This window comes from Neolamprologus multifasciatus, chromosome 9 (genome assembly GCF_963576455.1).
Source record: "Neolamprologus multifasciatus chromosome 9, fNeoMul1.2, whole genome shotgun sequence".
Taxonomy (NCBI): domain Eukaryota; kingdom Metazoa; phylum Chordata; class Actinopteri; order Cichliformes; family Cichlidae; genus Neolamprologus; species Neolamprologus multifasciatus.
In genome coordinates this window covers 9,910,221-9,935,170 of record NC_140447.1, presented here as the reverse complement: position 1 = coordinate 9,935,170, position 24,950 = coordinate 9,910,221, and the positions used below count along the sequence as shown (strand labels likewise).

The 24,950-nt window shown below is 42.4% G+C and overlaps 2 protein-coding genes across 2 annotated transcripts in view; one reads left to right on the top strand and one right to left on the bottom strand.

The window, feature by feature from the left end:
- The window catches only part of ahrra (aryl-hydrocarbon receptor repressor a), a 63,674-nt gene extending 41,262 nt beyond the window's left edge, over positions 1-22,412 (top strand). Inside the window, exons 4-9 of the mRNA XM_085172471.1 lie at positions 6,385-6,503; positions 11,422-11,511; positions 14,499-14,643; positions 15,560-15,693; positions 16,934-17,142; positions 19,625-22,412. Coding sequence (XP_085028597.1) covers positions 6,385-6,503; positions 11,422-11,511; positions 14,499-14,643; positions 15,560-15,693; positions 16,934-17,142; positions 19,625-20,768 — 1,841 coding nt within the window. The 3' untranslated portion in view covers positions 20,769-22,412. The remainder of the gene's footprint in view (positions 1-6,384; positions 6,504-11,421; positions 11,512-14,498; positions 14,644-15,559; positions 15,694-16,933; positions 17,143-19,624) is intronic.
- The window catches only part of LOC146511014 (leukocyte elastase inhibitor-like), a 258,585-nt gene that overhangs the window by 176,482 nt on the left and 57,153 nt on the right, over positions 1-24,950 (bottom strand). The window lies entirely within an intron of this gene.

Here is a 24,950-nt window from a genome sequence, read left to right as displayed (position 1 = left end):
CAAAGGAAGCAAATTGAGGGGAAAAGACAATACGCCTTATAGTGAGGTTTCCCCTCCTAAATCCACTTGTACTGTGTGTGTTTGTTTGTGTACATGCAGTGCTCACACACATGTTGTCATTCTGCCTCTTGGCAGTTTTATTGCTGGAATATACTGTGTGACTCACGAGGGAGTTTATATCCTGAGTTCAACCCCGTGGAGCTTTACCGAGGGCCAGGGTCGACGTTTGGCTGGTGGAACATTGCCGGCCACGGGAGGAAAACTACAGCGTCTTGTTGTCTTCAATTAGAAGACACACTGTTGCATTCATTTGGGTACAGTCAAATAAAAAGGTTTCCTGCATAACTGGCTCATCTCACGCGACACATGCCTGAATGCAGCGTGCGCGTGCGAGGAGAGCGAGCACATCGTTTCGTGCCGAAACACATTCTCCTTGGGCCTGCGTCCGTTTGCATTCTGTTAGCTTTTCTAATTGTCTGTATAAATATTGCACCACATTGAGCTGATGTTGCGGTTAATTTTCCTAGGGCTTGATGAGCCAAATTTAGGAGTGTTTAGACAGCCCTTTTGCTGGCTCCGCTTGTGCGTCGCTCATTTCAGCGGATTCATCAGAGAAGCAATTTTCCCAGCAGACAAACATCGCGCTCACATATAAAGCTTGTGCGCCACAATCAGTCATGTCCTCTATTTATAGAAGCAATTTGATGACTTTCAATTTATGATCGCTATAATAGTTCTCCAGTGTGTGTGTGTGTGTGTTTGCAAGGAAAAGGTGCGTGGCGCCAGTTTTATGGTGCACCGTGCAGACAGAGCCACATACAGTAGCAGTAGTGAAGAAGTTACCATGCAAGTATGTTTTGCCCAAAGGCTCATGTGTGGAGACGTATTACTCCTGTAGAGTGTGGCGACTGCTTGCTAACCAAAACAGAGAAGTGGAAACAATTGAATTTACATCTTGTCCTCTATTCTGTGTGATCCCATTTGCTCTGTCATAATATCACTTCCCTTCTGCTTCAGTATCTAGGCGCACAACCAAGGCCTTTGTTTACGTTCTGTTCGGGAATCAGGGTTCTGTTTTTTTCCTGCTTCAGAGATAGGCTTCCCCCAGCTGCTCAAACTACAGTACATGTGCATGCTCCCCCAGGAAAATAAAAATGACTCGCTCGCATTATAATCTCCTCTGAAAGGTAAATATTTCTAATTCCTGTGCTGCCTCCAACAAAAGTGCTGTTTGTAGTTGTTGTTTTGTTAGCAGACAAAGAAAGTTGCTCTAAATCTCTCCATTCATTTAAATGTAATCTCACATAGCAGGTCACAGGGGAACCAAAACATTAATCTAAAACAATATCGGTGAGCTTACGAAGCTCATATTTAAAGTTAATATTGTTACGTGGGATGATTGTGTGCTGTATGTTTCCTCATCTGCTGGAGTTAAAAGCAGTGGAAAAGTCTGCTTCTGTTTGTCTTTAGAACAGCAGGGAAATGCCCCCAAACTTTTCTAGCTGTAAATCCTTTTTTGTGTTTTTTTTTTTATTGCAAAAACAAGAGAAAAAAAAGTTCAAATTTGGACGAGGCGAGATCCGGACATTTGATCTCTGGCATAATGAAGTATTAGCTTCCATTACAGAGGAGGCTTAACCTTTTTGCAGAGCGACATTGAGCGCTTGCCAGCAGTCATCAATATTTAACAGCTGTTGCTATTATGAAATTCTTTATGGGCTAATGTGGCTCGTCGGCTTGCACGCAAGGCCTTGGCTGTCCGCCAGCAGCCTGTCAGGAGGAAGGGGGGGAGATTGACAGACGGCTCGCTCGCGTGACAACCAGCCCTTGATCAGCCAGCTCCTCTCTCTCTCTCTCTCTCATGCTGCCTCTCTCTCTGTTAGTATTGCTCTCTCTGCTGTGGATTTCCTGTGCCGGCAGTGAGAGAGAGAGAGAAGAGTGCTAAGGGAAGGGGGCGGGAATAGGCAAAGGAGGTGGCAGTGAGCCAACCCAGCCTCCACACACACATATGAAAACACACACACACACATAGTTTTCTCTACTCACGCAAGCCTTGTGGGAGGGGAAGAACTGCTGTGCTGTACTGCGCTCCCATGTTCATGTCTGGAGCTCTTCTTGGCACAGCCGTGGATCAGCTGCCAAAAGATGGCACCCCTGCTACTCCAATGAGGGGCGCACAGAGATGAATGGGTGTAGGTGTCCCTGCCATTCACCAGAAATGAGATTTTATCTGATAGATGATGACGTTAATCTGAAATTACCTTTCAGTGAAGTTTGCTGGGAGTTTCTTGGGTTTTTTGTTTTTCATTCATTATAAATAATGAATAAATATTTTTAGTATCTCTCGTTTAAAGTGTATATATACTTTGCTAGGTGCAGTGATTTAGTGAAATGTGCAAAAATACTGGCTATAAAGTCAATATTTGGTATGACCATATTTATTCTTCAACACAATCTGAACCCTCTTAGCTTTCTTGTAATTTCTTTAATGTAAAGTAGTCTTCAGGAATAGTTCTCCAGGCTTCTTCTTCTTTGGACCTTGACTGCTTTTTGTTCTGTTCTCTATCAAGATGATCCCACACTGCTTCAATAATGTTGAGCTCCAGGCTTTTGGGAGGCCTTGTGCGTGATAGTGTTTCACTGTGTGTTTTTCGATCCTGGTATGCTTTTGCTGCATTGACGGTGTGTTTCGGATCATTGTCATACTGAAAAATGAAACTGCTGCAGATCACATGCTCTCCAGATGGCGTGGCACAGTGGTCTCAAAAGATCTCAAACACCTGTGGCTGAAATGCAGGCCCAAATCATGATAGCACCTCTGCCGTGCTTTGCAGATGGCTGAAAAAACTCAGTGTTGTACATCTCTCCCGACTTCCTGCGTATATATTGATGACAGTTTGAAACAGAGATTTAAACCACGAATTCATCACTCCCATCAGATCTGTTGCCACTGGTTTTCAGTCCAGCTATTGTGTATTCTCCCTGTTTTCTGTCATTAAGAATGGCTTCTTGACATCCGCCCCTCCACTCTAACCCTTTTTAATGAGGCTTCAGTAACCGGTTGAAGGGCCAGATACACGTCTTATGTCTTGTGTCAGATCTTTGCTGGATTTTTATAGACTCTCAGATACTGTTCATCTGCTGTAGATAGTTAGTCAAGCTAATTTTAACAGTTGTGTATATTGTTACCTACAACAGTTTTAACGTAACGCTAAAATTGACTGGACCAACTTCTACTAACATTTACTTTAAATGTAACATAGTGAAAAACTACAGAAACAGCAGCTATAACCACCTTACTGACTCAGCTTGGAGCAGGATGCCTGCTGGTTTCGTGTCTATGAGCCGTGTAAAAGCACTTACTCGCTCCTCACTGCGCATTGCTCTGTTTAGGAACATGATGTTAAAAGTAGACCAACCCTTGTGCATGACTTGAAGCAATTCACAAATTTGCATAGTCATAAAAACTCTTCTGCAGCATTATGTTTAAGCATAATGTCGTGACATCTTTGATTCCTGCATTCAGCATTTGGCATCAATTTGTAACTATTTTTTTTGTCTTTTATCCCCATTATTTTAAAAAAAAAAGCATGTCAAGCCCTCAGATACGTTACACCCCTCTGCTGAAACAACTGTCTCTCCCTGTCTTTTCTTCTTATTGGATGCGGCCTCTTCTTTTATCTCTTTTCTGTTTTCTCTCTGTTTTTGTTCTTTCTTTTTTTCTTTTGTTTTGTTTTTTTTAAGGTGTTCTTGGTGGTGTTACAGGAGGAAGTGGCTTTAGAGGAGAAGCAGTTGAAAACAGACAAACAAACCGAGCCTGTGCTCTACACATCCGTCTGCTACAGTGCCAAACCTCACCTCACCCCCTAGAGGCCGTTTAAGTTAATACCTGCTTCACACAGGGCTCTGCTCTGCTTACAGGCGGCATCCAGCAGGTTGTTCAAAGTTTTGTGAAAGTCCTTTGGCTCCCTCTGAATTACAGCACTTCTCATAATGTTAAATCAACGCATCTAATATCACTATAAGCTCCTCTCGTCAGTCATCCCAGAAGTTCTGTTTGGTGATTGAAGTGCTGAGACAATTGTGCCTTAGACTGTGAAAATGAAGTCACGCTGTGTTATGCTCGGTGTTTGGCGGGTGGTCCTGAGATTCTCAGTGAAAGTGGAAAGACAGACGGTGCTGACTAAAAAGGAGCTAAACACTTTCAGCCTCACCCTTTGGCACCATCTACATCCCGCTACTTGTCACTTTTTACTTAACACCCTGTCCTCATGCGGAGCACATAAACGCCTCACCATTACCTACTCTGTTTTCCTTTTTCGACCAGAGAGGGAGAAAATAGAGGCAAAGAAAAGCAAACCCGAAGACATGAGCGGCGATGAATAAAGCCCGTATTGTTGGCAGAGGAAGTGCCGGTGCCGATAATTAATCATCCCGTATGTTTGTCTTTCCTGACGCTGCATCCTCTCCAAAAAGCTGCCGTAAGAGAGAAAACAAAAAAATGCACCAGGCGTTGAAGGAGGAAAATAAAGACGGTTATTAGATTCATTTCCCTCTGCAGTGGTTTCCACTGGTTGGATGATGTTGCGGTGATTGGACAGAATGGGTTTTGTGAGTGTTCGCGTGTCTGTGACTGAGTCTATTTGTTTGCATGCATTTGCACCTGCAGAGGTTATGACAAAATACTTAACATTATTACTGGCTTTTTTAAATGTAGCTGTCTGTCAAAGCTGTTGCGCTTGCACACGTTAGGGCATTTATTTCCTCGTACAGCTTGAATAAACCTACTTTTCCAACTGGGGGAATGAATTATTGCACGTGAAAGAAATTCATCCTGACAAACTGTACGGGCGCAGAAAAAAAGGGTTTGCAAGCTTCAGCGTGGATTCAAGAGAACGCAAACTGTTCCAACAAAATCCGTGAAATCAGTCGTCGATGGACTGAAACAAAGGCGGGGTGGAGAGAGGAGGAGGGAAGCTGTGATGGGGTTATTCAGTGGGGGTGGGAGCTATATGAAGCATCAGTAGATGTATAGATTTATATGCTCTCAGTGTGTGTGTGTGTGTGTGTGTGCATGTGGCGTGACTAATCCGTGCCTGCTACAATGAATGATGGAGTGAAGGGCCGGTCACTCGGAGTGAGCTGCATGCTCCCTGACAGCACGCCTGTGAGAGAAACACGCAAACATGCCTTCGACACGCAATGCATACGTCACCACGTGTGCACATGTGACGAATCGACATGCCACAGTCACGTAAGCTAATTGCATGGGCTTAAGCATGCAGGTGGCATATTTCACCTTTGAAGACCCAGGTTACTGTGCTTAGATACGAGACAGTGTAGCGAGAGATTTGATGGCCGCTCATTACATTGTCGGTCTGTAGGAGCCCTCTTTGTGATCCACAGAGAGGCCAGAGGTCAGGCTTAGTTAGTCACTGGAACCAGAAGGCTTTTACTTATTCGTCAACGACACTTTCGTGCACAAAGGACTTTGTCATATTGTGTCTCTATGTTATAACATGTGAAATAGTGCAAAATGTAATTGTGTTATTCTCGTGATGTAGTACAAATCAGCTTTAATGTATAAAACTCCACAACGGCAACTGCATAAGTCAACTTAAAAAAAAACTATGATGCTTTATTCAGGGGGTTGCTTAGACAAGATGTTCTTATTTTAGCAGCTGAGTATATTTGTTATTGTTGACTGAGAACCTGTTGCACAGTTCAGTAAAAGCAGAGAGCATGAGCATCCACAAGTGAATGCTCTATGTCTGGTTAACCACTTCCCATTCAAATGTCGCTAAAGCATTCAATTTTTTTTGGCCTGGCTTTCTGTAGCCCAGTGAGATTCGCATGTGCATGTGGCTGTATCGTGTGTAAGAAATCCTCTAAAGTCATGAAATCTTCCAGTGTTTTGTCTTGTAAAACCAGCCAACCACGCAGAGTAATACCGGGCATTAGTGCAGCGCCTAAGAAAGGGAGACCAATACAGTTAATGTGTCGGCCACATGTCTGAGTGCCGGTCGTGTTTTCTCGCTGCCATATCAGAGAAAACAGAATTATTATTGTTATTAAAGTCAACTGTTTCCTGTTTTGACACGGGCCTTGTTATATGCTCTGCATTCTGAATGTGCATTGAATTAGGTTAAGAATTCAGACCTTCAACAGCACATATGAGCGCATAACCCTATAAGGATGCATTTAAATCAGGGCTGTATCCAGCGTGTGTGATCTTCTCGTTTTGTTTGGGGATTTTCTTTCCACCTCTTCTGTTCTCATTTTTAACATTCTCAAACCGGCCGGTGGCTTTTGGATTATTGTTTTAAACAAAACCGAGTCCTTCGTGCCAACCTGTTTACCTATTTTCTTTTCTTTTTTTTACAGCGAGCCAAGACAAGACCAGCAGGAAGCACATCATGAGCACAGCATCCTCTAACCCTGAACCCAGGAAAGAGAGCCTTCCACTGGGCACAGGCGTGAATGAAAGCAGCCTCCTCCTGGAAGTAAGAAACCACATGGGTGTTGTCTGTATGTGTGGCGATCATGTGGAACATTTAACATGCTACATCTGTAAATACAGCACCAAAGCAGTTGTATTAATATCAACTGTTACCACACTATGTGCCATATTTTAACCTTTGGTTGGCACTTACGTTCCTGCCATGCTCTGGTTTGCATACATTTGCTTCTGAATTAGTGATTGGGAATATGGGACATGGGGGGATTTTGTTTGCATGTGTGTGTGCCCTTTGCCCTTTGGTCCTGCCTTCTTTGCAGGGCTGTGCTGTTGCGTGACATATGGGTGAGACAGGAGTGTCAGAGCTGATGAATTAGGTGGGGACTCTCACATGTTGGCGGCTTGAGCATCCAAGGGAAGTGTGCTTCTGTGTGTGGTCGGACCTCCGTCCGAAAGCACGAGAAAGCGAGAACTAGAGAGCGAGAAGGCGTCAAGCCTGTCGACATTTATCAGAGAACATAGGAGGTCTGTTCAGCACTCACTTGACCCGAGACCTTTAATCAGGTTTTTAACAGCACGTTTTACGAGGGCATTTATTTCGCGTGGAGTAACAAACAGCATGTGACAAGCCGTTTGTGTGACTCATTTAAATGCACGTAGCCATATGCTACATGGGAATTGCTCGGGCATTAAGTCGTCATTGCAATATTCCCATGGCTCTCGGTCAAGCAGTAAATTACGACAGAGATTATGGCACAAAAACTACACGGATCTTCATTCGGAGTGCAGAAGCGATCCACTGATGCTTTTGTTAACGTGTCAGGCTTCTCAGTGGGACAGGAAACAAAAGGTTAGATTGACCGTAGTGATGTGCTGCCTCCTGTTACGTGACTCAACCTGCAGCGGGGCCTCATAGCAAACTGCACATTACTTATGGTGACGAGATCCCAAGAGAGGGAAGAGACGGATATTTGAGTGTGCGCGTGTCTGGGGGAGATTGCATGTCTTTGTCTGTACGCATATGTGTTTGTACATGTTTATCTGTTTGCATATGAACTGTGTTTGCAAATGTCTGAAGGCAATTCTTTGGAGATTGATGCAGATCGAATGTGCTGGAAGTTGCAGGATTTATTGCATAAATTGAATTCGCATGATGACAGTGTTGTGCTGTGTTGTGCTGCAGCAGTGTTTTTGGACATTTAAACATATTTCCATCCATGGTTTTTTTTTCATATTTAATTATCAACACTTACCTAGGCTAATAGAGGAAAATGTGTTGTAATGGCTGTTTAGACTCAAAAGAGGTTCAAGGGGGAAGCAAAGATACTAACAAAGTCTTTAATATTTTACATTTCCCGCATTAAAAGGCAACTCTTTATATCATTTTAACACATTTCAGTCAGAAGTAACGCAGTGGACTGATGGACAGACCACTTCTTTTAGTCTTTTAATGAAAAATGTTTGTCATGTGTGACTCTGGTTTGAGTGGCTTATCAAAAGTTTTCTAACAACCAGTCAATACAACACGATCCTATATTACTGCAACCCTATTGCGTGTATCACCACGGTTGCTGCGACCTCCCCTCATTTCTCACTGTCGACACAAGACAGCAGGAACACTAAAGAAACTCCTTTGAAACATTGATACAAGGCAATAACGCCATGCCCGCCACCAACATCCTTCTCCCGCCCCAATCGCCCTACAGCTCCCCTGCTGCTTCCAAGTCCAGCGAACATATATTTTATTTTGGGCTCTGCGTGCAAAGGGCCTCTTAAGATTTGTAAGTCAAAGCTTTTAGTCTCTCAGGGCCAGTTATGAGAGCTGGGGGCGTTGCGGTTGCAGATATGTGGTGGAGCAGGCCAGCAGCAGGTGCCTGTTTCCATTACCTAAAGGCTTTAGTATGCAAGGAACCAAGGGGAATGTGAATGGAGAAACACACAAAAACAGCATGCGGCAGTGCAGCCAATATCATAACAGTATTTCTGTTTCTGGAACTTTTTTTTGTTGCCTAGTTTACAACAACAGAAGAACAGGCAGTGTTTAGATGTATTTAGCTGATTCATATAAAGTGTTTGGTTTTATTTATATAAAAGCAAACACTAATTGTTATTTTGAGTAATAGAGTTCTGATGTTCCTTCCAGCTCTTTAACTGGAAATGTAGTAAATAAGCTGCTCTATTCCAGCATAAATGACGGATGTTCTCTTGAAGTTTTGCACATGTAAAAAACAAACGCAATTAAAGCTATAGAACATACACTTTTTGCTTGTGCATACTCTTTCAGGTCACAGGTCTGAGGCCTATTTGTTCCAGAAGAATAAAAATGTCAAAGTCCTTTTGTAAAGAATTTGGGTTGCAGAAATTTACTGGCATTTCACTGACTTGGAAGAGGAGTGGGGAAAGGTGAATGGGCTAAATAAATCTGAATGAACCTTACATGTAAATGTCGACCTTTTTATGGCCTTGTACGACCTCATAAAGTCAACCTAGCTTTCCAGCATGCTTAGGATGTTTTCACGAGTTTTTGGACACATGATCCAAGGACCTTCAAGTGGCCCATGCTTGAGACCTTTATAGCTACATGTGAAATAGTCGTGAAAAAGCAATCTGTTTGTTCAAGTTCATGGTCATGCATTGGCATATTTTTCTGTGACAGTCAGCATGACAGTGAAACTATTATTGCTAAGAAATGAGAGCTTTCAGCTGTTGTATTTTAATCCACAACAGGATCTTTTTTTAAACCAAACCGCAGCTTTACAGCTTAAACGTAACCAACTCGCTTTTATATCCTCACCCTCAACAAGTCGTTTTTAATGATAACCAATAAAATATTGTTTCATATTAACGTGCTGCTAAACATTTTCTATAATATAAATAATGTCACTCCATGACTCAAACTGAGGTCAAATGATCACTCCAAGGCCAACCCCGTCTGTGACACCCTTTCAAATAGCGGAAAATATTCACTTTGTGTACACGGACATGAATCAGGACATCTGAGGCCAGACAGATGAAAAAATGTCTTCAGGGATACAAAGATAAGGGTGGGTAATTATGTCCAGAAACCCGAATAAGTACATTAGATGTTGTGACTATCTGATGAACTGCCGCGACACTGCGTTGGCGGTGTTGGATTTAGACATAAATATATCACATCTGGCACTGACATGTTCCCAGATGTTTATTGAAGTACTAAATACATTACATAGCTACATTAAATATTAATCTACTAATGATGATTGATCGCTACCCTCCAGAGGGCTCCAAAAATGCTGGTCTGAGTAACAAAGACTTTTAATTTGTACAAATGTTGCACATTAAATGCTGAGTGAGGACCTGTATTAGAGGAAAGATGCTATATCAGTGTGCTTTATTTCCATCTGCATCTGTTTTGAATGCTGGAATAAGTTGTGCATCTATGTGTGTTTATGTGTACCCCCCCTGACGTTTGAACATGTGCCAGTTAAACTTGTCAAACATCATCTGCATCTATGCCACAGAGGACTTGACCCATCTTCCAGTCTCCACTGCTGCCGTCATGCTTTCATATACTGTTTTCAGATGTCATCATGTCAGTGTCTCAATATTTCTGTCTCAGAGGCTTTGCTTTGCTGCAGTTTGACTTCTACGCTGATAGGTTTTAGGGCTACAGATTGCTCTGCTCACAGAGAGGTCACAGAGAGGGGTTTATGGGACAGGTAAGGACAGGGCGCGTACAGTGAGCATTCACCTCTCGCTGAGGCAATCAGATCACTGCTGGGTGTAAGTGACAGAGACGTGGAAGGAGCGGGCACTGGGGTGAAGTGAGGGGCAGCTGGGCTTTCTACCTTATAAAGTACACAGAAACACACAGAAACACACAGAAACACATAGAAACACACAGAAACACATAGAAACACGCAGAAACACGCAGAAACACGCAGAAACACGCAGAAACACACAGAAACACATAGAAACACACAGAAACACGCAGAAACACACACACACACCAGGAAAGACCTGCATAGTCTCGCAGTAAAATAGAGGTGACAGACTCTGGCAGCAGCAGTCACGCAAGTCAAGTAGCCTTGCAGTTGTCACGCTATCACAGCTGTGCGCACACTGCACACTGGAAGGCCTCTTTCCCGTCTCCTTCCTGTGCTTTTCTCCTTCATGTGCTGCCTTTTTTAAATATCTCTCTCGCACTCTTTCTTTTCCTCTCCATCTGTCCATCTCTCCTCATTTAACAGATACCATTTGTGTATTTATTTAACATTTTCTTTCTCTGTATCCTCCGCTGGCCAAACACGTTATCCCCCCCCCCCCCCCTCCCTAGCTTTGTGTGGATGGGTGTGTGAGCAAAGAGGGAAAGTGGGAAGAAGTGTGCTTGTGTCTGGAGTTTCTCTGCTTTTAATCAGTGTGTTTGCTACGACAAATCAAAGCAGCTGTACCAGTCAAACAGACTTAATTATTAGAGTTTCGAGCTTATGAAAAGCGTAACTTTAAAGGAGCGCAAATAGGCGCGTAAGTCATCTGTGAGCTAACTGCTTTAAAAAATACCATTTTAACCAGAGAATATGAGGGAAAAAAGTCTTTCACAAGCAATATTTTGCATTATAAATCACTAAGTTTTATTTGGCTCGCTCTGTAACACAACCATCTGTCTTTCATTCCCTCACTTGTGTTGTAATTTTCTATCTTTTGTTCCATTTTTACAGTTTTTCTGCTGTTCTGAGAATTATGGAAAGAAGTTGAATATTACATTTTTAAAGGTTTTACAAGCAAAAATTATTTTTTTAAGGGCGTAGTAATAACTTCAACCACGGTTAGGTCACAAATTAGAACATCTGACTATATTCTTACACCTGTATTACGCTTTTCACAGACAGATTAGAGAAGTCATGTGTGTGTTTGTTGCATTTGAGTTTATTTGCTGCACGAGCTGCCCTGACTCTCTTTCTGTGTGTGTTTGTGTGTGTGTGTAGTCTCTGACAGGCTTTGCCTTGGTGGTGAGCAGTGACGGGATGGTTTTTTACGCTTCCTCGACCATTGTGGACTATCTGGGATTTCATCAGGTGAGTTGAACTTCTCCCTTGTGTTTTCACACGAACACAGTAAAAACATTGTATAATCTATGTTTAATATGTATAAACGAAATGCACGCTGTGCATATGATTATCCATAGATAAGCTGATAAGCCTTGACTGTTCTGTAGATGGGGGAATCAGTGTGCCAAAACTCCAACAGATCAGTAGGAAATGTGCGCTTTGAGCCAGAATATATAAAATATAAAAATGAGGTATGGGTTGCTTTTTTTTTGTACTTTAGCTGGTCACATGGCCTCGTAATCAGTGATGATAGCATCCATAAAAGTGTTTTAGCACACAAACCCTCTTAAGGTTACGAATCTGCAAATCTCATAGGACCTCATTGCTGTCATTATTCAACAAGGTCACAATTGCCGTTTTTAGTACACTCCATTCTTCTGTTGCCATCCATCCCATCCAGTTTAGGATCCGGAGTAAACTGCCTTTCTTTTAATTCTGACTTCCTGATGCCTGATAAGTCTTTCAGAGGGCAAAGTAAACCCACAAGGTTGCACCTAAGGGGACCACAGAAGGGTGAAGACCTCTGTTTCACCCTGAGATACACTCTGCGGGCGTCTGTTATGTGTGTGTGGGCACTGATAAGTCACCGACGGTTTAACTCTTTTCCTTTCCAGTGGCTATACCCGGCCAGTCATTAATTATGAATGAAGTCAACATGGGCTCGCCTGTCCCTCGATACTGAAATCATCGCTCTCCTTCAAAGCCATAAATAAAGTGCTTTTCACTGTTAAAATTCCTCCTGTTGCCCTCATGCCTTCTCTTTCTCACACACACACACACACACGTCACGATAGACATTCTTCTGCAGCGCTCCCACTTGGCTCACAAGCAGACAGGGGCAGCCATGAAATTGACATGAAAACCAAAGTGGTCTGAGACGCCCTGCCACAGTATGTGCATAGGTGTGTGTGTGTCTACAGATGGCACGGAACCACCAGGCAAAGGAAATTAAAACTCCAAGGTGCATTTGCGTATGCACGTGTGTCTTAGCAGCTCAGTCAACGCTTTTTAATTTGTAACGTCTAATTTTTGTTCCCATAAATTTCCACTCAAATGATCAGATTTTGCTAGCTAAGGTTTCACTTTATGCCAGCTTCATTGTCACGTGCTCAGAAAAAGACCCGAGCGAAAAGTTAATGTCAATAATTTTGCAGGAATCAAACCAAAGTAATGGGGGAAAAAATCAGTTTTGAGCTGATGATTGCACAGAACCTGAATATGGCCTTGGCTGAATTTCACAGCAAACCATCCCAGCGTTGAGTCGAGTTGCTGCCATCCAGTTGTTGCCTTTCATAAACACATGTGACCAGCACAGTTAAAAACAAAAAAATGAACAGCTGTTTTTTCATTCATTCAATATGCAACAAGTGCTCGAAGAATTAGCAAAAATCGTATCCATGTTGGGAAGGACCGGGACCGTTTTGCAACGTGTTAGCTGCTGATTAAATATTAAAGAGATGTAAATTTACCAGCTCACAGTAGTAGAATCACAACTGGCCCTTTGTGTGCTCAGATCTCGGCAGTGACTGTATGTAAGACACTTGGCAGCGGATCAAGCGAATCAAGCCACCGCAGTATGTTAAATTGCGTACATGCAAAACAGTTATTTTAAAGAAAGAAAAAGAAAAGGAATTACCACGCAAAAGGTTTGGCTGTGAGCCATAGCACTGCAGCATGCAAAGCATTTGGTGTGATAAACTAATGTATCATCAGCATTAGCTCAAGGTTGAGCTCAGAATTCAAATCAGGTGTTCTTTGTAGTCAGCGATGGCCATATTTAGAAGTGAAAAACAAAATGCAGGTGACTTTGAGCATAGAGAAGATGAATAGGAGTGAACGGGTAGTTGACAGCTTTTCTACATTTTTCTACATTAAAATTATGGCTTTTTAAATACTCACAGATCCGCGTGTTGTATTTTCAGACTGTCATGAAAACATTCTTTTATACTTTCCCACATGTTCAGCTCTCGCAAAGGAGCTGTTGTTTTTAAGCCACATGCTTTGCCTCTCAGGCTTTGACAGCATGTAACATAATTTTGAGCCCACAGCTGTATTCAGAAAGACACTTATCCATAATATACCACAGGAAATAAAGAAGAAAAGACATGGCTTTGCTAAGTAGCACCACAAGAAAGCGCCACAGAAGAGCAGAAAACCTCCACTGGCCTTTGATCCAATTTGTTACAGGGGCAGTTAGCCTTTGAAGGTCACTGAAAATATCACTTATTCTCTTTTTCCTCCCCCTCTTCTTTTCCTCTCTGAGTTTTTTTACAAGAAACATAAACAATAGTCACTCGATCCTTCTGTCTGCCTGACTGCCGGTAGGGAACCCAACCACAGGACGAAGCGCTCGCCGAAGACAGTGGGAACAGATTGTGTTTGCAGAGGCAGGCGATCAAAAAGCCTCGCGTGCCACCAGTGTGGAAATTATGGAGCGAGGGCAGGGAGGAGGGAGAGAGGGAAGAGGAGAAGGTTGAACATTTTAGTGAGGAATCTGTCATGGAATGACAGAAAACACAGCTATTGCTGGAAAAGAGAGGGAGGAATGACGAGAGCGGGCTGGAACCCTACTTACTGTGTGTTTGTGTGGATGTGGAGAGAAAGCTGGGCTGGACTGCCGTTCGGGAGCTGGTGTCACGCGATGTTTGACAAACACAGCTGCCCTCACTGGCCCCGCAGCTGCCCTTAAGACTGTTACTGTACTGGGGCAATTCTCCTGCCTTTGTGCATGTGTATGTAACTGTGCGAGTGCTCTGGTTGTCTGACTTTCATCGACTTTGTATGTATAGCGTTGACCTCCCCAGGAATGGTGGGGCAGAATTAGCCCTGAGAGCGGCGAACAGCTGTCAGCTACAAGAATGGAAGCAAAACTCGGCCGTCCAAAGTCATAAATCGGATGTAAAACTAAAAATTAAAACTGACTAACCAAACTAATCCGAATCTCCTCTCCACAGACTGACGTGATGCACCAGAATGTGTTTGACTACATCCACATAGACGACCGTCAGGAATTCAGACGCCAGCTGCACTGGGCCATGTGTCCTCCACAGCACCAAGGGACGGTGGCACACCAGGATAACCAGCTAGCTGCAGGAACTGGTGGGTAGCTCACTATGAATTTAGTATGGGAACATAAAACTTGATAATTTTGTTTCTAGGTAGTTCTAGTTTCTATTATCGAACAATGCAATAGGTTTGAGATGATGAGGTCAGCTGCTGAGATTTCTATTCCTGTATGATGTTGATGAGAGGAACTGTCTATGCTAGGGTCATGTCTGGTATCTATCTCAATTCAATTCAGTTCAAATTTATTGATATAGTGCCAAATCAAGGCAATGACCCTACAAATATAGAGGGAAAACCCCAACAATCAGTAGACGACCCCCACATGGCGAAAGTGGGAAGGAAAAACTCCCTTTCAACAGGAAGAAACCTCCAGCAGAAACAGGCTCAGGGAGTGTCGGCCATCTGCCGCGACCGGTTAGGGGTGAGGGGAGAAAGACAGGACAAAGACGAGCTGTGGAAGTAAGGCAGATGTTAATAATAACTAATAACTAAATGCAGCGAGGCATATAAACACATAGTTAGTGAGAAAGGTGACTGAAGAAGAAACACTCAGTGCATCATGGGAAGCTCACCAGGAGCCTATTGCAGCGTAACCGAGGGAGGAGTCGGAGTCACCTGATCCAGCCCTAACTATATGCTTTATCAAAAAAGGAAAGTTTTAAGCCTGATCTTAAGGGTGTCTGTCTCACATTACACTCATTATTAACAGTTTTAATGATTCATTAATTAAAATTGATGAATGCTGACAGATAAATGCTTTAAACAGCAGTGTATTAAAAATACAAAAAAGAAGTCTGTCCCAGTCCTTTGCTTACTATAAATATTGTTGTCATTTAAAAACATCATCATATTTATACATATGTATTTTGTTTTCTCCTGTATTATTACACAAATTGCAGTACAAATTGTATTACTCATACCCTCCCCATATTTCTTTACTAAATTACAGGTGAAGACTTTGTAGTGAGCAGCCTGTTCCATTCTCCAGATGCAGGGGAAATCCCTCCCGAGCTCTCCTGCTTTCTCAACAGATGTTTCATAGCCAGAGTCCGATGCCTTTTGGACAGCACCTCTGGATTCTTGGTGAGTAATTGAACCAACTCAAACTCAAAAAAAAAAAAAACCCAACAACGTTACTTCAGTTTTCAGTTCATTAAAGTTTACGCAAAATATAAAAACTGAGCAGGGGTTGCCCACTCACTGGAAGAAGACCCAGGGCTATAAAAAGTGTTATAACACCTTGGTACTGCAAGACTTCACTTATAATTGTAGTATGTGCAGTTATTTATAGGTGTATTGAAGGAATTATAAGGTAATTGGGTGCATGGCCACAGTGGCAGAGAATGAGCGTGGTTCATCCCTCATGGCTGTGACTAGAGTGGTTTGGAGACCAGCAGTGGAAAAGCTGAAGGCCCTGATGACAGAGCAACGAGAATATGAGTTTGGACTGTTTCATCAGGGTCAGTCAAGTTTACTGTCACCAAGTCCTCTCTGGTTGCACTGAAGCTGGCCGCACAACTGAAATTTTAGATGGCAATTTTCTACATATACTGTAGATGCTGGTAGCCAAGTAGTGAGGAAATACTGGTTGGAGGCTTTCCTCATCAGTCAACATAATTGCAGTTAGGACACAACAATTTGTAATGTAACGCACAGTGCTCAATCTGCTCACAAATAATCTGGCAACAAAGTCTCGGTTTCATAACATTTGGACCACTTACGAGTGTTTTCAGACACAGTAGCAGCATTATTTCATGGACAGGAAAGTCAGTCAGTTCCTTCACAGTGTTAGCCAAAAATTAAATGTCCACCAGTGTTGGCTAATAAAAGTTAGCTGACAGGTTTAATCAAGATGTTGAACACTGCACACAACATCTAATTAAACTTGGTTAAACTGGACTTGAGGGGAGGATCACCAGGTTTAAGTTAGCTAACATTAACAAGCCTGGCTAGCTAAATGTTTACACCACACGCGTGCATGCCACAGACACAGATGCCTCCTGATTTGAGGCTTTATTGGATGGAGTGTCGGCACAACTGACTTCATAGGAACCCATACTGTTTGTCTGAAAGTGGCACTAACTGTGCAGATATGCCAGAGAGGTTCAGTTCAGTGACTCAGATTAAAAGAGGAGAAACTTAGCAGAAGCCTAGCCAACAATATGAAACTCTTTGCCACTGATTGGTCATAAAAATGGCCCCATAATAGTCGATACCTTTAAGCCTTTATACAAGGGCAGAAAAATAAAGCCTAGATGTTTGTGTAATTGTATTATACATTAATCAAGGCCTTTGGATGGGTCCTTTCTTTCTTCTGTTCCAGACGATGCAGTTCCAAGGTCGGTTGAAGTTCCTCCATGGGCAGAAAAAGAAGTCAGCCTCTGGTGCTCCAGTGGCCCCACAGCTGGCTTTGTTCTGCATAGCTGTTCCCCTCCTGCTCCCCTCCATCACGGAGATGAAAATGAAGAACATGTTAATGCGGGGAAAGAATAAAGGAGCAGTAGGAGGAATCATCTCCGGACTGGAGCAAGGGTAAGAAGGAATAAACTCTCACACATGAGCAGCATCTTTACAGCTTTAACTAAGTTAGGAGAGATGATGCGTATTGACACTGTGTCACAGTTTTGGACACTGATTGCTTTAATAGGGGTACTATGTAGTAACTAAAGGTGAAGTGTTTTAACAGTCTTGACACTGAGGTTTGATGCATTTTGGCATCTTGTTATAGCCTCTAGAGAACGACACTGATTGGCTCTATGGGAGCTCTGAGTAAAGGTCAACATTTGAGTGTCCGTAGGTCACAGCAGCTCACAGTTCATAAGGGATGACGTGTTTATTTTGTTATTATACACTTTACTTGTCCTAAGATTACCTCTTGCCTCGGTTGTGGTCCACATCGCACGGGCACAGGAAACATAATTATTTGGAGTTACTGTGAGAAAATACATTTGCTCCAGCCCTCATGTGTCATTTATTGATTTTATGAGGTTTGTCTTTTTTTTCAAAGATACCAACTGCCCAGCAACAGTTTTATTAACACACAAGCATTTACACTGAGACCCAGTTACCAACACAAACATAAGCCCTCTCCTCACCCAGTAGGATCTGATACCAAACCAAACAAGCGCTGGACGCCGTACCTGTGGCCAATTAGGAGCAAATACGCGTCTCAGCTTGGATAAGGCCCTCTGTGATTCATGCATCATTAACAACTTTAGGGAGTCAGAGAGGCCAAGACTTATGTAGTCAGTAAAGCAGAGCTCCTCCACCCCCTCCTGCTGTTCAGGCTTCTTTCTTCCTTCACACATTATCCAGGGCAACATGGTGAATAATGTAAATGGTAAATGGCCTGTATTTATATAGCGCTTTACTAGTCCCTAAGGACCCCAAAGCGCTTTACATATCCAGTCATCCACCCATTCACACACTGGTGATGGCAAGCTACATTGTAGCCACAGCCACCCTGGGGCGCACTGACAGAGGCGAGGCTGCCAGACACTGGTGCCACCGGGCCCTCTGACCACCACCAGTAGGGAACGGGTGAAGTGTCTTGCCCAAGGGCACAACAACCGAGACTGTCCAAGCCAGGGCTCGAACCGGCAACCTTCCGATTACAAGGCGAACTCCCAACTCTTGAGCCACGATCGCCCCCATTTACCATTAATGTAACGATAAACCGGTTAACTAGACAGCAGATTAGATTGGTTTAACCATTCTTAGGGTTAAGGTTCAGAATTAAGTGTATAGCATGTACAGTACATGTAGCGCCTGGGTCTGCTGCCATATAGAGAGACGTAAATATGACTTGGATGAAACTTACAGTCAGATTCCCGAAAGCCTGCTGACTTTATTGTTGCACAACGATCTCCGGTTCTGCTCTAAATTCTGAGTATATGTAGACTTTTTTAAAACTAGGAAACACAAGTGGCAGTGAAACTGCGTCAGGCTATTATAACAAAAAATAGAAAGCAATACTTCTCTTTTTGGTCATTTCGTGTCACTAGTCAGCAGATGTCACTGAAAACTTGTCCCTTAGTTCATTTCTTTGCGAGCCTGTTATAGTGAAATTGTAGCTACTGCTAGAACAATCTAAGAGCTAAGAAAAGACTCATTTTACAGCTTGGTTGTATTAAAGACCTTCAGCTGTGCTGTGCTCAGGTTGAGAGATATTTGAAAGATAGGAAAAATGCAGAAACGTATTTGGAAGCAGACAAACAAAAAGAAACATTTGCCTTTAGAATTCCTGAATAATCACTCACAGAACCGCAAATTAAACCCTGTTATTACCACTGTAGCCATGCACTGTAATTGGGTTTCCATATAAAAACTGAAAAGATGAAGAGGGGAAAAAAACATATTTTGATTATTGTTTTTGTGGGGGGGCACAAAGAAAGCCGCAGAAACAAGTCAAACAAGTACGGGAAAAACTGGAAAAAGCATTTAACGTATGAATGCTGATTAATCAGAATGCTGTAATAGTTATAAATATAATTTAGCTCTTGTATCTTTTTTGATCAATCGCTTACTCAGCGTTCAACAAGATCAATTTCAAGCTTAAAATCATAAGAAAATACAGTTTGAAAAGGCTTTCATGCAGTTACTGAACACATTCGGGTTCAGCTACTGCACTGTGTAAACATGAAGATATATTGCATTGTGCTGCCTATAAACTAGGAGACCGGGCCATCATTGATCTTTGGGGTTCTGGATGTTGACTCTGTTCTCAATTTTCAGATGAGACACATCCCGGAAAAGATGAGTCACTTTTGGAAAGAGCCTCTCGTGAACTAAATTGAACCAAACTTAGAATTTTTATCCTTTGAGTCATTCGGCAGAAAAGAAACAAAAACATTGAGTATGCTGTGGTTGCCATATGGATACATGGGTAGAGAATGGCTCTTTGTGGACTTTGTTGAAAAACAGTAAAACTTTGTAAGTTTTGTGTCTTTGTTTTGTGACTAATGATCTATTTTTTTCCTTCTCTTTCCACTTTCCACTCTTTCCCCCTGCACAGCGAGCGTGGAGAACACCTCCGGAGACACTCCTTCAATGGAGGAATGGGTGATGCTGCAGATTCTCTCCGGCTCTCCTGTCCCACTCCTGGTGCAACCCAGCGAGGTCACCACACTCCGTGGACCCCACTCTCCAAAGACAACCTCAAGTTCCGCCCGGACGGTTACTATAACCAGGAGGAGCCCCTAAACTACTGCAAGTCCTCCGTGGGTCCCCATAAAGGTCTGAGCCCAGGCGTGGGTGGCGGCTGGCCTCCACGACAGAACTCAGGACCCGTCAGGGCAGGCCAGGGCGTCGGCTACATCCCCTCTAACCGCATGAACAAGACCGGCCAGTACGGGAAGCCGTACCGTCTCTCGCCCAGCTGTCACAGCGGCAGAGGTGGTGAGGTGTTTGTCTCCAAACTGTACGGCAACGTCCAGCTTCCCACAGACCCAGACGCCTACTGCGTGGACCTGGTGAAGAGCGAGAATGGCTACGGAGAATGCTTCGACGGTCACCTGATGCCCGAGATGCCCCCCATAAAGGTCGAGCACGACTCTGATTCGGAGAATGGCTGCGACGCGTACGGCCGACCCTGGACGTGCCGTGACCAAGTGCCCGTTGACCGTCGCTATGGTAACGGCCTATATGACCACACCGTTGGCCTGCAGCTGAAATCTGAAGCTGATTATTACGATCCACAGTATTCGCCCTGTCAGCGGGGGAAGGCTGGGATCAGCCCGCCGTACAACAACGGTAACTATCAGAACTATGCAGTGAACAACGGGAACGCCAACGCACGCCTGTTAAAGTGCGACAAAGACCTGGGCAGTAACAATGACTCCAGTCAGTTTAGTCCTCAGAGATTCCCACACTCAGACTCTCTATGCAGCAGCCAATCCGTCAACCTCATGGACTCACACGTCTACTCACAGGATCCACACAAGGCCTACATGCAGTCTGACTACAACAAGCATGGCACCTACGAGTTCAAAGGTCACAGCCTGATCCATTCGATCAAGCGGGAGCCCATGGACTCGCCGCCGTGGCCTGAGAGCGGCCATGACATGAACCAGTCCATAATGGTCGGCTCCAGGAACGTTATGCCATGCGTGATGAGCACAGGACACCACAAGTCCAGTCCATATATTTACATGCCGTGAAAGTGAGACGTCAACACACCTGCAGATACTTACCCTCTCCACAAACACACACACACACAAAGAACACGCAAAGAAATCAGTGCGCATTAAAGTACTTTGTCTTATGGTTTTCATACACCAGCATTATAAGAGAAGAGTTATTTTTTAAGGGATTCCCAGGATGTCACATACTTCTTCTGTTTGACGAAGAAGCTCAGGTTCTAGTGTTGTGACAATCAAAATTAATACGAATCCAGTTTATGCATAGATTCGTTTGTTTGTAAGGATTAAACTTTGTAGCTGGTTCCAAGCACTTTTAGATTTAGCGACGACAAGACTTTTGAAACACAGTTTTATTTTATTTTTTTTAATATGTTGTGGACACCTGACTTTTGTGGAAGAAACAAAGATTTAGCTGTCAAGAAATGTTTTGGTTTTCTTAACGTTGCACACAGGGGACGACTTACGCTTACGCTGGTCTCAAGATGACGAGTGAGTATGAGAAAAACAGGTGATTTTTGCATGTTTTCATGCTTTTAAATTACTGCCAGGGCAGTTTAAAAAAAACAAACAGGGTGAGCAAAGTTAAATTGGTGCCACAAGATAATACGTAAAGCACCGTAAAACACTTGTTCATTCATTCGAGGATATTTTAATGCATGACAAAATCCTTTTTGATCCTTCACGGGATGCCCGTTTGTTTTGTGCTCTGAATCGTCTAAAAGCGTAGCTTTCGATGCAGCATTGGAAAGTTTTAAAAAGTCATCCTTGCTTGCTGCAGAACTGTTCAGAAAACTGGAGACCAATTAATACTGTATAGTGTAAAACATGTCAAACTATCAGTAGAGCCAAAGCTTTAAACTTTAAGCATATTTTTTTGTATGTTACAATCAGCCAGAACACAAGCCCTGTGTCCTGCTGAAGTCTCCATGAGCAAGGCATTGATTGGTACCTTGTTAGTGTGCTGCTTTGCATTGGCTGCTGGGCTTCTTTGTGAAAAAGGATAACGGAAAGATGAAATCCAGAGTGCACAAGATCAAAGTTTAAGAAGGCTGGTAATTCAAAAGTGATACTAACTGAAATCATGATGTAACTGCTGTTTTTTTTTAATTGTCAAACAGTAAAATATTTTAATTAAAATCTTTCAAACGTCATCATTTTAGATCATAAAACTCCTGTCGCACCTTCTCTTGGAGGTAATATTGTACAGCATAGGCGAGTGTTCATGACAAGTTCTGCATTTCAGCTCATATACCCCCCCCCCCCCCCCCCCCCTCCGGGTTTTGACGCCTTTCATGTCGTCCATTCAGCCCCGAAACATTGGACCTTGTGTTCACATCAGTATTTTTGCACTAGTGAATTTTTTAAAAAGCACCAAATTAAATCAATGTCAGTCTCAGTTTTGTGAAGCTGAGTTGCACTACTGGGAATAGCTCAGTTGAAGTTCAGCCTATCCAGAAAGGTTTTGGAGTCGACACGCACAACTGTACATGGTGTCACTGTTTTGGATTTGTCTTTTTCTCTCTCTCTCTCTTTGTGTGTGTTCATTTCAATAAATGTTTGAGGATTTGTATTTATTGTAAGACGCAAATAATTTAAAAACTACAGTTTTGAAGGCTTTTTTGTTTCTGTTTTACTAACGTAAATAAATATGGCTTTCCCCCCTCCTCGCTATCTGTTTTGATAATTGTAAAAAAAAAAAGACTCATACTTATCTGATGGAGGAGGTAGCTGCAAGGTAGCGAACACAGTGTGTGTATGTATATACGTATATATATATGTATGTATATATATATATATATGTGTGTGTATATATATGTATATGTATATACATATATATACACACACACACACATACATATATATATATATACATATACATATATATGTATATGTATATATGTGTATATATATATATATATACATATATGCGACGTGCAGTGTCTTCCAATGTTTCTAAGTGTTTTTGCAAATGGGAGTTATCTATTAAAAAATCTTTTCTTTATATGAAAAATCTGTTCCAAGTGGTCATTTTTTTAGTTACTGCAAGAATAACATTAAATCATCAGACTCATCAGACTTTGTAATGTTATAACAATATCACAGAGCTAATGTGAAATCATGTACAGTGAGAGGTCATTTTACCAGACTTCATGATTTCCAGCTCTTTCTTGGATCATCAAAACACAAATTCTGCTGTTCAGTTAACATCCTTGTCTTTTTAGCAGCTTTTGAATTTTTCACGCACACCAAATATGGTTTCATCCTTCAGATTTGTGTCTCAATTAATAATAAATATTCAGCAGAACAGGATACAGAGTATCTCTAACCACATGCCCTGTATGATTAATGTGCTGCAAAGTTGGCACGACAACTTCCTTCACACGATCTGGGAAACTTCCCCATTTCTCACCACTGCCTGGGATGAGGGCTAGAGCCAGGGGAATGTTGGCGGTCACCAAAAGGTGGAGGGCAGAAAAAGAGGCAGTGGACATGAGGGGAAAGAGATGTAGCCTAAAAGCTGTGGTTAGATCCCAACCCTGTGGGATTCCCAGAAGAGCTGGACTCCAGTCCATCCAGGCAGTTAATTATATTTACTTGGCACATATGGTTTAAAGTACTCCCTGAATATTTATGCTCATCTACTGAAATTATCATAGGTATTCATTCAGCATCGCTTCCTTTGAACGTGACTGTAGAAGTGCAGTATGTGGTATTTGGATTTTTTGCTTGTCCAAAAATCAGTCAGATTTAAAGAGTAAATAATAAGTGGCTTTAAGGCCAAACTCAGAATTCAAGTGGTTGCAGATAATGGGACACAACAATTTAGCATCAAGAATGGAGGAAATCCACCAGACAAACAATTGCAGCACTGGAACTAAAAATGAAAGTAATATCAGAAATGACAGAAACTGATACTCCGGAAACAATTTGGCTATTTGGTAAACTGGCCAAAGTCGAACCTTTGGGTCCTGGGACACCATGGGAACTTTTATGATACGCGCTTCGTACTTAAAAGTAAATGTTAGTGTAGACTGTATATGAAAGATGGATGTAAACCACTATGATGGCTGATCACTCCACAATCTGAAGCATCAGTGATAGTATTTTACATGCGACCAAAGTATTTTAGAGGTTGTCCGTTAATTAATATTAATTATGAAATATCAAGATTTTTTTAAAATTATATTAGTATGTGCACTTGGCCAGTGGATAAATGTTTTTCTTGGATACTCTTGTTTTATTTACAAGCTGGTTGCTGCCCAACACTTTTTAGGATGAGGGGGAAAAAACTTTTCCAGATCAAGCAAATGTCAAACAGAATTGAGATTTTGTGCAACAAATACACATACTGGTAAGAAAGAACTACTTTCTCTCACTGCCAACTACAGTATCATAATTCCTTCCCTCTAATCCCCCCCAGAAGGTTGTGTTTGTTTTACTGTGGGGAGAGTATAGCTTATAGGGAATTACGGGATACACGAGGATCAGCCAGTAGGATGACTTTGAGTGTGTACATACATTTGTGCATGTTTGTGTGCATGCTAGTACATCAAGTAAGCGTCACATAGTCACGTCCCATGTTTGTCTGTAAAGCACAAGAAATCCTGTTATGATTTCCACCATCATCCACTATGTATTTACAAAAATAAGGTCTAGGGCCAGCATTCAGCTATACCACAGATCCAGAACACTGAATAATGGTTATTCAGTTTGTTATGTTTCATTATTAGGTTTTTGGAGATAATAAAGTTAAAAAAACAGGAAAAAAGTGACCGTAAAATGGTCATTTCAGACATAATTTAAAATCTATACAAAATCACAGAAAATGTCTGTAGCCTCACAACAATATGATAAAATTCGTATTCGTAGTTCAACCTGAGCATCAGAATAAGGAACAGTGATGATTTAAGTGACTTTGGAGATGCTCTGCCTGGTTGTTGGTTGAGTTGGGGCTGGTCTGAGTATTTCAGAAACTCCCGATCTAACGGATCCATGCTGCCTTGAATCAAGAGTTAAGGCTGCTGGTAATACACACCACATCCTACCTGAGCACTGTGGCTGACCAGTATACCAATCTAATGATGGCTGCTTCCAGCAGGACAATGTCCATTGACTCAAAGCTCAGATCATATCAAACTGGTTTCTTGAGCATGTCAGTGAGTTCACTGTATCCAAATTGCCTCTACGGTCAAGAGATTT